Genomic DNA, 14,194 nt, shown 5'->3' on the forward strand with positions numbered 1-14,194 from the left:
ACGTGACAAAGAAGTTGGGAAAGGTGGCAATAAATACTGATACAGTTGAGAAATGCTCATCAAACACTTATTTGGAACATCCCACATGTGTGCAGGCTAATTGGGAACAGGTGGGTGCCATGATTGGGTATAAAAACAGCTTCCCAAAAAAAGCTCAGTCTTTCATAAGTAAGGATGGGGCGAGGTACACCCCTTTGTCCACAACTGTGTGAGCAAATAGTCAAACAGTTTAAGAACAACGTTTCTCAAAGTGCAATTGCAAGAAATTTAGGGATTTCAACATCTACGGTCCATAAAATCATCAAAAGGTTCAGAGAATCTGGAGAAATCACTCCACGTAAGCGGCATGGCCGGAAGCCATGACCGTGACCTTCGATCCCTCAGACGGCACTGTATCAAAAACCGACATCAATCTCTAAAGGATATCACCACATGGGCTCAGGAACACTTCAGAAAACCACTGTCACTAAATACAGTTTGTCGCTACATCTGTAAGTGCAAGTTAAAGCTCTACTATGCAAAGCGAAAGCCATTTATCAACAACATCCAGAAACGCCGCTGGCTTCTGTGGGCCCGAGATCATCTAAGATGGACTCATGCAAAGTGGAAAAGTGTTCTGTGGTCTGACGAGTCCACATTTCAAATTGTTTTTGGAAATATTCGACATCGTGTCATCCGGACCAAAGGGGAAGCGAACCATCCAGACTGTTATCGACACAAGTTCAAAAGCCAGCATCTGTGATGGTATGGGGGTGCATTAGTGCCCAAGGCATGGGTAACTTACACATCTGTGAAGGCACCATTAATGCTGAAAGGTACATACAGGTTTTGGAACAACATATGCTGCCATCTAAGCGCCGTCTTTTTCATGGACGCCCCTGCTTATTTCAGCAAGACAATGCCAAGCCACATTCAGCACGTGTTACAACAGCGTGGCTTCGTAAAAAAAGAGTGCGGGTACTTTCCTGGCCCGCCTGCAGTCCAGACCTGTCTCCCATCGAAAATGTGTGGCGCATTATGAAGCGTAAAATACGACAGCGGAGACCCCGGACTGTTGAACGACTGAAGCTCTACATAAAACAAGAATGGGAAAGAATTCCACTTTCAAAGCTTCAACAATTAGTTTCCTCAGTTCCCAATCGTTTATTGAGTGTTGTTAAAAGAAAAGGTCATGTAACACAGTGGTGAACATGCCCTTTCCCAACTACTTTGGCACATGTTGCAGCCATGAAATTCTAAGGTTAATTATTATTTGCAAAAAAAAAAAAAAGTTTATGAGTTTGAACATCAAATATCTTGTCTTTGTAGTGCATTCAATTGAATATGGGTTGAAAATGATTTGCAAATCATTGTATTCCATTTATATTTACATCTAACACAATTTCCCAACTCATATGGAAACGGGGTTTGTGTAGATATATATATCAGTGTATATAAATTACACAGTTTGTACTGTTGCTGTTTTAAATACTGTACTGTATATACACTATGTCTACATACACTATGTATACAGTATTGAATACTGTATATACACTACCTATATTGAATACATAATACTGTATTGAATACTGTATACACCCTGGACAGTGTTACACTCTATGTATACTCAATATACGCTATGTATATTGTATTGAATACTGTATATACACGATGTATACTCTATATACGCGATGTATACCGTAATGAATACTGTATATACACTACTTACATTGTGTATTCACATACAGTATTACTGTATACACCATGGACAATGTTTATACACTATGTATATGCTATATACGCTGTGTACTGTATTATGTGTATACACTATCTATACTGTTCATACACAATGTATATACTATATGGAATACTGTATATCTACGATGTATACCGTATTTTTCGGAGTATAAGTCGCTCTGGAGTATAAGTCGCACCGGCCGAAAAGGCATAATAAAGAAGGAAAAAAACATATATAAGTCGCACTGGAGTATAAGTCGCATTTTTTGGGGACATTTATTTGATAAAACCCAACACCAAGAATAGACATTTGAAAGGCAATTTAAAATAAATAAAGAATAGTGAACAACAAGCTGAATAAGTGTATGTTATATGACACATAAATAACCAACTGAGAACGTGCCTGATATGTTAACGTAACATATTATGGTAAGAGTCATTCAAATAACTATAACATTTAGAACATGCTATACGTTTACCAAACAATCTGTCACTCCTAATCGCTAAATCCCATGAAATCGTATATGTCTAGTCTCTTACGTGAATGAGCTAAATAACATTATTTGATATTTTACGGTAATGTGTTAATAATTTCACACATAAGTTGCTCCTGAGTATAAGTCGCACCCCCGGCCAAACTATGAAAAAAACTGCGACTTATAGTCCGAAAAATACGGTACTTCCTGTATACACTATGTATACTTCGTGAAGTCATTTGCGGCTTCACCAAAATATATATTAGTTTCTGGTATATGACTTTTTTAACATTTGGATTAAGCATTATTCTTATTCAACAGTACATAACCAGTAATAGATGGTTTTATTTCATGCAACAGTTAACTTAAAACACAATATACAGAGAGAAATGTGTGTCTTTTGTATTGATATACATGTATTCCAAGAATTTTTTGTTTGTTTGTTTTCAAACATTATTATGTATTTTTTTGTTTTAATTTGTAAATATTCTTTGCTTACAAATTGTTTTCTTGATTGCCAGGCTTTTTTTGGGGGTATGACTCAACGTCAATCTTGTTAGAAGCCTTTTCAATTGGTCAGAATCAGCCACCCTTCTGGTGGTTGTTATGTATGGAAAACCACCACCTGTTCCACGTCTTAAAAGCATTGCTGGCCCTCTTGAAGAGGAAGCCTTCCATGGCGACACTATTGGGGGAAACCACGTGTGTTGAGAGCGGAAGTAGCCCCCGCCCACAACAAAAAGATTTGCAACCAAAACTTTTTTTGTTCGCAAATAATTTTAGGGATTTGCAACTTGCAAATCCATTTGTGTTATGTTTCATAAAGAGACACACATTTTTCTTAACACCATTCCTGTTTTCTGAGCTCCATGGAAATTAACACAGATTTTATTTATAATGTAATTATTACATGTAAAATATAAATACTGTATATTGATGATCCGAGTTGTTTTAATGGCACCAAGTCAGCTGTGGTTGATTTGTCAGGCTTCTGAACAAATAAACTTCTAAATTAAATCCAGATTGGGGTCTTTTCAGAAAACATCAGTTAGATCCGCCCCTGCTTATACACAGTCAAATACTGTATTTGTGTGTCCCGGCAGGCTGAGGCTGAGGTGGCATCTCTGAACAGGCGCATCCAGCTGGTGGAAGAGGAGTTGGACCGAGCTCAGGAGAGACTGGCTACTGCTTTACAGAAGCTGGAGGAGGCTGAGAAAGCAGCTGATGAGAGTGAGAGGTAAAATGCTTATTCATCATTTCTTCAACACCTTCTAATAACTTGAAAGTGCTGATGTATTCATTACAACAACAGTATCTTGACATACTGTACCACTACAATCTACACTGAAACCATTCCATCAATTATGAATAATGCTCTGTACAATATATAGTAGTACCTTAACTTACGAGCTCAATTGGTTCAATGGCCGAGCTCATAACTCCAAACACTTGTATCTCATATTATTCCCGCTCATTTAAACAAATTGAAATAATTTTAATTAGGGATGTCCGATAATATCGGACTGCCGATATTATCGGCCGATAAATGCTTTAAAATGTAATATCGGATATTACCGGTATCGGTTTCAAAATTATCGGTATCGGTTTCAAAAAGTAAAATTTATGACTTTTTAAAACGCCGCTGTGTACACGGACGTAGGGAGAGGTACAGAGCACCAATAAACCTTAAAGGCACTTCCTTTGCATGCCGACCCAGTCACATTATATCTACGGCTTTTCACACACACAAGTGAATACAATCATACTTGGTCAACAGCCCTACAGGTCACACTGAGGGTGGCCGTATAAACAACTTTAACACTGTTACAAATATGCGCCACACTGTGAACCCACACCAAACAAGAATGACAAACACATTTTGGGAGAACATCCGCATCGTAACACAACATAAACACAACAGAACTAATACCCAGAGCCCCTTGCAGCACTAACTCTTCCGGGACGCTACAATATACACCCCCGCTAACCCCTACCACCCTCCCCCTCCACACACACACCTCAACCCCGCGCCCCCAACCCCGCCCCCCTCAACCTCCGCATGCTCTCTCAGGGAGAGCATGCCCCAAATTCAAAGCTGCTGTTTTGAGGCATGTTAAAAAAAATTATGCACTTTGTGACTTCAATAATAAATATGGCAGTGCCATGTTGGCATTTTTTTCCATAACTTGAGTTGATTTATTTTGGAAAACCTTGTTACATTGTTTAATGCATCCAGCGGGGCATCACAACAAAATTAGGCATAATAATGTGTTAAATCCACGACTGTATATATCGGTATCGGTTGATATCGGAATCGGTAATTAAGAGTTGGACAATATCGGAATATCGGATATCGGCAAAAAAGCCATTATCGGACATCTCTAATTTTAATCAGTGCTTTGCTACCTCAAAACAACCCAATTTTAGCATGTAACATGCCTTTTATGGGGCGCAGTAAGTTGCGACCCATCCGCGTTCCTGTTCTGTTCGAATGGGTTTGTGCTGAAAATGACATTTTTTTTGTACTTGTGCAATGACAATAAAGATCGTTCCGTCTTATTTTAAAAAAGACAGACTTTGAGATACAAAAATATTGCTTGAAAAACAATACAATAATCCTACAACTACAGTAGTTTTATGAAATAATGTAATAATATGGTAGGGAATTTACCTCTTCCAGCAGACTGAAGAGGGCTTGGTATCCTTCTGTCTCATTAAATCCAACATATACAATCGGTTAATGAAGATGGAAGGCTGGTAAATAAGCCCAAGATAGCACTGAGCAGTGGTGTTGAAAAAGCGGATATTCTTAGTTATGCTTTCTTCCACAATCAGTGTAATGGGGGAAAAGAGTGGACGTTTTTCATGCAGTAGGATGGTCACTATCACACGAGGGTGGGCAGCAGCAGGATCGGAGAAATTGTGCACTAGCCTAAAAGCACAGCATTGAACAAAGAAACAACTAATTATTTTTGTCCCCTTAATATTCAGAGGAATGAAGGTCATCGAGAACAGGGCAGGGAAAGATGGGGAGAAAATGGAGCTTCAAGAGATGCAGCTAAAAGAAGCTAAACATATTGCTGAAGAGGCTGACCGCAAATATGAAGAGGTGAAATAATCGCATGTCACATCCTTCTTAGTATTTTGTTGTCTTGACTTTATATAGCTAAGATTTCATGTGCTATTTTCCACAGATTTTTGATCATACATTCTTTTGGCATGGATGCATTACCAACACCATACTACCTAAACAATGATGATTGACACATTGAACAGCCAATGAAATTGTGAAAATACTGATATTCTGCTTAGTGGGTTAACTTTTATTGCAAAAGCAAAGAAGTCCTGCTAACGGTGAAAAGGAAAATGTAGACTGTGAATCAAAAGTGCATTAACTTTGCAACTATTAAGTTGTTTATTCAGTTACTATTTTTCAAACAATGAGAAAATAACATAGAGTATGCTTGTCTTGGAATTTTGTTAGCAAGGACTTGGTAAGGACTTTTGTCAAGTGTAACCAATGGTCTTTTGGGAACGCCTGATCCTAACTTTAACAAAACTTGTGTAAAATACTACATTTTTGTATAATCTTTTTAAAATGGGATTATGTTTACAGTCCATACCTCTAAAATACATGTCTTGAAGACACATGTTTTTAAAATATTAACAGATAGCAGCTACTCTTAGACTTTTACTTAATTGTAATTTTCTCAACATAAACCTTGAACATAGTCATTTTCCTGTAGGGTGTTTTTTTTTAGTGCAGGCTGGCTTGTGGGTACTTGTTATACAAGAATGTACATGCTGTGTATTTATTAGTGAGTCATGTTGAATGTCCGCAGGTTGCACGTAAACTGGTCATTCTTGAGGGCGATCTGGAGCGTTCAGAGGAACGTGCTGAGGTGGCTGAGGCGTAAGTCAACACTTATGTGGTACATTATTCATGTTGGCCTGGTAAAGATCATCACTGCATGCGACAACTGATAGCTTGTAACAACTTTAAGCTGCAGAACCCGGTTATATTTAAAAGTATTCAATTGCACTTTTGTTTCATGACTCATTGACAATCATTAAATTAACTGCGTCAGTGCCTGTTTTGTTGCACACTTACTGCAAGAGGTAACGCACTCATTAATGACATGCAGACCCAAATGTTTGTTTTGTGCTCTTCTGTAATACCTGAAAAAACCATCACCATCCACCATCAACCATCCTCAACAACCACCAACCACTATCCACCACGATCAATGATCATCAACCATCAACCACCATACATAACCACAAACCACCATTAACCATGACCAACCATCATCAACCATCATCGACTATCATCAACCGTTACCCACCATCGACCATCAACAACCATCAACCATCACTAACCATCAACTTTTACCAACTATAATCAACCATCATCAACCATCACCAACCGTCAACTTTCATAAACCGTAATCTACCATCACCAACCATAATCAACCATCACCAACCGTCAACTATCATAAACCGTCATCTACCATCACCAACCATAATCAACCATCACTAACCATCAACCTTTACCAACTATCATCAACCATCACCAACCATCATCAACCATCCCCAACTATTACCAACCTTTATCAACCACCATCAACCATCATCAACCACACCAACCAACACCATCCATCATGAACCGTCATCAACCATTAAACACCGTCAATCATGAACAATAACCAACCATCGCCAACCACCTGTATGGAATATTTTTCACTGCCCCTAACCCTGAAACCCCTTGCAATGGACTAACCCCTGCAGACAAGTAAGGGAACTGGAAGAGGAGCTCGGGTTATTGGACCAGAATGTGAAAGCCATGATGTGCGGAGAGGAAGAGGTATTTACTCTGCCACCTGTACCATGGTCTCATTCTGACTTGTTGCCTTTTGCTCCTGGAACAACCCTCGTTTACCTATCTCCATCTAACCTTCACACATGATGACATGTCTTTCTTTTTGTGAGACACATGTCATCACCAGTTTTGCTTCCTACCTCCTCAACCTTACTTTGCAAGTGTGATGGGGTCTTTCCTTCTGATGACAATGATCACGCTGTTGAGTGGTCACGTGACTATGTTGTCCTTTCCTGTCCCCCTGCTTGTTTCCTTTCTGACTGCTCAGTAAATCAGGTGATCTTGAGGAAGAGTTGAAAAATGTCACCAACAACTTGAAGTCATTGGAGGCTCAATCTGAAAAGGTACAGAAAAAGTGCTTCAGCTCAATAGTACAAACCCTTTGATATATTTTTGTATCATACAAAACTGCTCAAGGAGCTATATTCCACAAAGTGTCTGTTTCCACATGAGTATAAGTGCAGACCTTAGTATGGTTTATTGAAACAAAAATGAACATAACTTGAATCTCAACCTCATGTTCTTAATATTATCCTAGAAATCATCATTACAAGTCATATTTCCCTAAAGTCAACAATAAAAATACAAAGATAAAGCAAACAATGAGAGCAAACACATGAAGACTGTGGAAAACATGCATGCACTTTATATGTTTGTATTGGTATTTATAATTACTACATGTGCTAAGCTCTGTCGATGATTTTGCTTTTGACGTTTAATAGTTGATAATCCTTTTTCTTTCAGTACTCACAAAAGGAGGACAAATATGAAGAAGAAATTAAACTTCTGACCGACAAACTTAAAGAGGTGAGATATATATACAGTATCATTGACTATGTTGCTATTCACATAAGGCCCCATTCTCCCAAGTGAATTCATGTAATTATGTGGTACTGTGAGGATACAATAAGCCATGCTAACGGCTAAGTTAGACCTCTTGAATGTAAATGTGTGGGCGGATTGATACAAATATTGACAGTTACGGTACAAAGTATAGTATCAGTATATGGTCGATTTTCGTTATTGTTTCGGAAATATAGTAAGTCCCTAGACACAGGAAGACTTTAGGGGGAAAATCAAATGATATGTGTTTTTGCTTATGTTGAGTTATTTTGCACTATTGACTTTATCATAGTCAAAAGGGAATAAGGAAATTATTTACATGTTTGATTAATATTGTTTGGTCATCCTGTGTAGTAGTATGATTATGATTGTGATCAAAAATGTAATTAGCCAATTGAAAATTGTAAGCATCAGTATCAGCAGTAGTTTGTGGTACTGACCAAAAGTATCCAAAGAAACGTGTTTATTACATTTTCACAGAAGTGTAGATTGAACCATTTTAAAACAGAAAGTTTTACACACATACACATTAACAGTAAATGATTAAGTAGAATAATAATAGTTTTAACAAAATAATACAATTGGAAATGACGCAATGTGCAAGTCAGCAGCCAAATTAGGAGCCTTTGCAACCCATTTTGAAATGGTTATTTTATCGTTTATATGCCAAATAATATATTGTGATATTTATATCATTATCACTGGAGGCTGAAATCTATATCGCAATATTGATTCTAGGCCATATTGCAGGGGTTCCCAAACTTTTTGACTCGGGGGCCGCATTGGGTTAAAGAAATTTGGCCGGGGGCCAGGCTGTATATATATATATATATATATATATATATATATATATATATACACATATATATATATATTTATATATACATATATATACATATATACATATATACATTGTCTTTATAATTCGTTTTGTCATTTAACATCAATTAACAGTGATGTTCATCAACATTTAACATTGTCACGTTATCGATGGGAAAATTAATTTTTAGACAATATGATTTGCCTGGGGCAGCACGGTGGAAGAGGGGTTAGTGCGTCTGCCTCACAATACGAAGGTCCTGAGTAGTCGTGAGTTCAATCCCGGCCTCGGGATCTTTCTGTGTGGAGTTTGCATGTCCTCCCCGTGACTGCGTGGGTTCCCTCCGGGTACTCCGGCTTCCTCCCACCTCCAAAGACATGCACCTGGGGATAGGTTGATTGGCAACACTAAATTGGCCCTAGTGTGTGAATGTGAGTGTGAATGTTTGTCTATCTGTGTTGGCCCTGCGATGAGGTGGCGACTTGTCCAGGGTGTACCCCGCCTTCCGCCCGATTGTAGCTGAGATAGGCTCCAGCGCCCCCCACGACCCCGAAGGGAATAAGCGGTAGAAAATGGATGGATGATTTGCCTGAGCGGCTAGGAGACACCAAGAGTAAAAAGCGGAAGAAAATGGATTAGAAAGATAAAAAACAAAAAAACAAAAAAAAAAAAAAAAACCTTTTTAACTTGGGACTTCCTGTGGGCCGGATTTTGGATGCTGGAGGGCCGGATCCAGCCCGCGGGCCGTAGTTTGGGGACCCCTGCCATATTGTCACACCCTTGTGAGTGTTTCGGACTTGTATTGTTTTCTCCTGTTTGTGTGGATTTTAGTTCTTGTCCAGTACTCTTATTTTGGTAGTTTCACTTCCCCTGTCTGTCCTCAGTACTGGCTCCTTACACCTGTCCTTGATTGGCAACTGGGACACACCTGAGCCCGTTTGCCAATCAGTTTCCTATCTAGTACGCCGCTGCCTTCATTTTTGCTGTTGTCATCGTTGCATGTCATAGCTCTCTCTGCTCCTCGTATGCTTATTGCTAATATTAACAGAAGAAGTCTTGTGCCCTGTTAGTGGCACTTGCCTTCTTTTGCTTTTTTTTGCCCACTCCCTTGTGAGTGTGTTCCTTTTGGTCTATTAAATAACATTATTGTCCTCAATATCTGCCACTTGCCTGCTGCATCTTGGGGTCACGCCACCAAATCTGTATCAAAATCTTGACACATATCGCCCATCCCTAATTTGAACCTGAATGTAAAATTCTGGTGCCGTGTAAATGAAATACAATCCAAAATTAATGTAATAATAATTAAAGACGTAGGATGTATTATCTTTATACTATGGAAAATAATTAAGATTCCGGTACTGTCTTTGGTCCTGCTAGAAAAAAAATGTTCCTACAAGTTTAAAGATATTTTTGTAGGATAAACACTAAATTGGCCCTAATGTGTGTATTTGAGTGTGAATGTTGTCTATCTGTGTTGGCTCTGCGATGAGTGGGCGACTTGTCCAAGGTGTACCCTGCCTTCCGCCTGAGTGCAGCTGGGATAGGCTCCAGCACCCCCAGCAACCCCAAGAGGGACAAGCGGTAGAAAATGTATGGATGGAAATATTTAATTATTGTAGGGGTAATACAAGTAATCCCTGGTTGATGAAGGAACTGTTTGGATACTTCAGAACACTTTTATCTGCACAGTGTATGTTTGACATAGTATTACGAACCGTTGTTTGATGTTTTGATAATTGTTTCAGGCTGAGACCCGAGCAGAGTTTGCGGAGCGGTCTGTGGCCAAGCTGGAGAAGACAATTGACGACTTGGAAGGTATTCATTCATTTCTTACCTCTGCATTCATAATGCTGTAGAGAAGCCCAAATCCACATTGATCTCCCAGTGTCATATACATGACGACAGTACCTTAGCCATGTGTCTATACAAAGAAATAATCCATCACGACAAAGTATGATATTTTCTGATAATTTGGTAGTTACTTGTTTGATCAAACCAGTGTTTTTCAACCACTGTGCCGCGGCACACTAGTGTGCCGTGAGATACCGTCAGGTGTGCCATGGGAGATGATCTAATTTCACTTATTTGGGTTAAAAATATTTTTGCAAACCAGTTATTGTAGTCTGCAAATGATGTGTTGTTGTTGAGTTTCGGTGCTGTCTAGAGCTCGGCAGAGTAACCGTGTAATATTCTTCCATAGCAGTAGGTGGCAGTCGGTAGCTAATTGCTTTGTAGATGTCAGAAACAGCGGGAGGCAGTGTGCAGGTAAAAAGGTGTCTAATACTTAAACCAAAAATAAACAAAAGGTGAGTGCCCCTAAGAAAAGAATAGAATGGAATAGAATAGAAAGTACTTTATTGATCCCTGGGGGAAATTCAGCACCACAGTTTGCTCACAATAGACAAGAATAATAATAAATAATATAATATACATAATATATTATATATAAAATAATATAAATATATTCTACATATACTCTACATTTAAGTGCAGTCAAGAAGGAACATATGCATTAAACAGGCAGTGGAACTTAGGGAAGGCTATGCAAAACGAAACTAAAACTGAACTGGCTACAAAGTAAACAAAAACAGAATGCTGGACGACAGCAAAGACTTACTGTGGAGCAAAGACGGCATCCACAAAGTACATCTGAACATGACGTGACAAAGTCCCCACAAAGAAGGATAAAAACAACTGAAATATTATTGATTGCTAAAACAAAGTAGATGCGGGAAATATCGCTCAAAGGAAGACATGAAACTGCTACAGGAAAATACCAAAAAAAGAGAAAAAAAAACCCAAAATAAGAGCGCAAGACAAGAAGTAAAACAGTACACACAGGAAAACACCAAAAAAGTCCAAATAAGTCAGGGTGTGATGTGACAGCTGGTGACAGTACAGTACTTTGAGACAAGAGCTATAGTGATGCATGCTTGGTTATGGTTTAAAGTCATATCCAACAATTGCGACAACGACTTTTTACTGTCAACTGAGTTTAGTTTTTTAATGATTTCTGCTGGTGGTGCAAAAAATGTGCCTTGGCTCAAAAAAGGTTGAAAAACACTGGATTAAACTACGGTTCAATTATTTCTCTTCCTTTATTTTTTGCTAAGTTTCCTATCTCTTTTCTCTCCCTTTCTTTCTCTCTCTGTGTGTGTGTGTGTACTCGGGCCACCTGTGTCTTTGTGCGTGTTGTCCTGCAGATGAAGTGTATGCTCAGAAGCTTAAAGGCAAGGCTCTCAGTGAGGAGCTGGACTTGGCTCTCAATGACATGACTACACTGTAGAAGCTCACACTTCCTTTCCTTGCTTGGCTGTTGCTGTCCTTCTTCATTCCACAGTGGAATGATCCGCTACCAACCTTTTATCAGATAAAAGAATCATATTCAGATCACCTTCAGCACACTGCTGACTCCGGCAGTAGACTTGCTTTCAGTGCAATGTGTTTTGCTGAGCTTGCACTTGTGTCATTTCCACTGTTGAAATGTTTCCACTCCGCTTCCCTCGCTGTATTGGAATAAATATATTTCAATACTATTGTGTCTCTCCACTCTTTCACTCTTCTTCAGCTTTCTGTTTGCATCTGACCGAACTGCTACTCTCTTAATCTCATGAACCCTATGCCATGTTTGTCCTTGTCAAACTTTTGGTAGATGTACATTGACAACAACATTGACATGTTTACACACCCGAGAAATTTTATTTATTGTGTAAATCATCTGTTTTATTGACCAATCTGAACAAAATAAGATATTTATACCCAGAGCTGGGTAAACATTGTTCTCAGTAAGAGTACTGTTACTTTAGAGCAGTTCTTCTCAAATAGTGTGGCGGGCTCCACTGTGTGATACATTTCAGGGAAATAGATACACTTTAAATCTTTTCTGTTATAGACTAAAGAGCAATGTTGATAAAGCTATTCTTTGTTGTAAATTTATCTATATTAATTTTGTTTTTTTGTTAAGGATACAATGTTATGCAGAGGTGTACTTACAACAATTTTATAGACAAATTATACTATTTATAGTTGTGGCGGAGAGTGGGGAGGGGCACGAAATGTTTTCTTCTTCTAAAAATTAGTAAGAGTAAGAGTACCGTTAAATGTATACAGTGAAAAAACTACTAAAGTACTGAGCAATTGATGAGTAACTTCTGATTTATTTGGTAGCGAAGTTTTAATGGTACTTGCACTACAATCTTAGTTTTTTTGTGTGCTTGTGTGTGACAGACATAGAGACCCTGCTACAGCATGCACTGCAAAATATGCAGATCTTACCACTTATGACTGTATAACAGGGCTATCATTTCTGCATGAAAACATTAAAAAAACATATAGAACTTACTGCAACACGTTTTCTCTAGTTCATGCTAAAATGTGAACATTTCTTCCGACACATGACAGCGCTGAATATAAGTGTTAATTTTTTCATAGTTTGTTGAAGAGTTGTGCTGACGTCATGACCACACTCAAACCAGGCTCCAATTGATTGGTGAAATGGAGTCAAACGTCACTTGTGCTAATGTTGGATTAGTGTAACAAAACCATGTGACAGCGCCCACAGGAAGACGTCTTTTTAACAGGCAAAATGAATATGTTTTTGCAAGCAGTAATCAATGGTTTATAAATAAATATAATGATGATAAATGTAGTGAATAAAACTCGAAAAATAGAGATTCTTCTTCACAAAAATACTCAAGTAAAAGTAAAAAAGTATGTTGAGTTGAAACTACTCTGACAAGTACAGTTAATCCAAAAAGTTACTTAGGTAAATATAACGTGTTACCACCCACATTTGTTTGTAACGTATGTGGACATTTTGGGACAAATGTGAATTAGTGAATTATATTTATATAGCGCTTTTCTCTCGCGACTCAAAGCCCTTTACATAGTGAAACCCAATATCTAAGTTACATTTAAACCAGTGTGGGTGGCACTGGGAGCAGGTGGGTAAAGTGTCTTGCCCAAGGACACAACAGCAGTGACTAGGATGGCGGAAGCGGGAATCGAACCTGGAACCCTCAAGTTGCTGGCACGGCCATTCTACCAACCGAGCTATGCCGCCCCAAATAACAAATAATAAATTGATTAAATAAATAAATAATAAATGATGTAGGAGTGACAATGTATCCATATGGCAAACTATTTGGATATTTAACCTTGCAATAAGATTATGGAGTGGTCTCGCCACGTGTATATTTTTCATCGCTATAAACTTTTTTCATTGTTGGTCCATCGCAGTGGTTCTTAACCTTGTTGGAGGTACCAAACCCCACCAGTTTCATATTCGCATTCACCAAACCCTTCTTTAGTGAAAAATAAAATGTTTTTTTTTTTTCAAATTCAAGACAAAGTTATATGTTTTTGGTAACACTTTAGTATGGGGAACAAAATCTAAGTAACAAACACTTAATTTAGAGTTTTTTGGACACTAGGGGAACATATTCTAAGTAACAAAGA

The 14,194-nt window shown here is 38.3% G+C and overlaps 1 protein-coding gene across 6 annotated transcripts in view; it reads left to right on the forward strand.

Annotated features, from left to right (window-relative positions):
- Positions 1-14,194, forward strand: part of tpm2 (tropomyosin 2 (beta)) — a 38,297-nt gene that overhangs the window by 15,302 nt on the left and 8,801 nt on the right. For 2 of the 6 annotated variants that reach the window (XM_061980703.2, XM_061980705.2), the window contains 7 exons: positions 3,296-3,429; positions 5,184-5,301; positions 6,035-6,105; positions 7,340-7,415; positions 7,816-7,878; positions 10,483-10,552; positions 11,941-12,273. In XM_061980703.2, the coding sequence (XP_061836687.1) occupies positions 3,296-3,429; positions 5,184-5,301; positions 6,035-6,105; positions 7,340-7,415; positions 7,816-7,878; positions 10,483-10,552; positions 11,941-12,023 (615 nt within the window). In that variant the 3' untranslated portion in view covers positions 12,024-12,273. Of the gene's footprint in view, positions 1-3,295; positions 3,430-5,183; positions 5,302-6,034; positions 6,106-6,980; positions 7,057-7,339; positions 7,416-7,815; positions 7,879-10,482; positions 10,553-11,940; positions 12,274-14,194 lie in introns of those variants that run through there. The other 4 variants (XM_061980704.2, XM_061980706.2, XM_072915337.1 and 1 more) reach the window with 3 other exon arrangements.

Source organism: Nerophis lumbriciformis, linkage group LG20, assembly GCF_033978685.3.
Source record: "Nerophis lumbriciformis linkage group LG20, RoL_Nlum_v2.1, whole genome shotgun sequence".
Classification (NCBI taxonomy): domain Eukaryota; kingdom Metazoa; phylum Chordata; class Actinopteri; order Syngnathiformes; family Syngnathidae; genus Nerophis; species Nerophis lumbriciformis.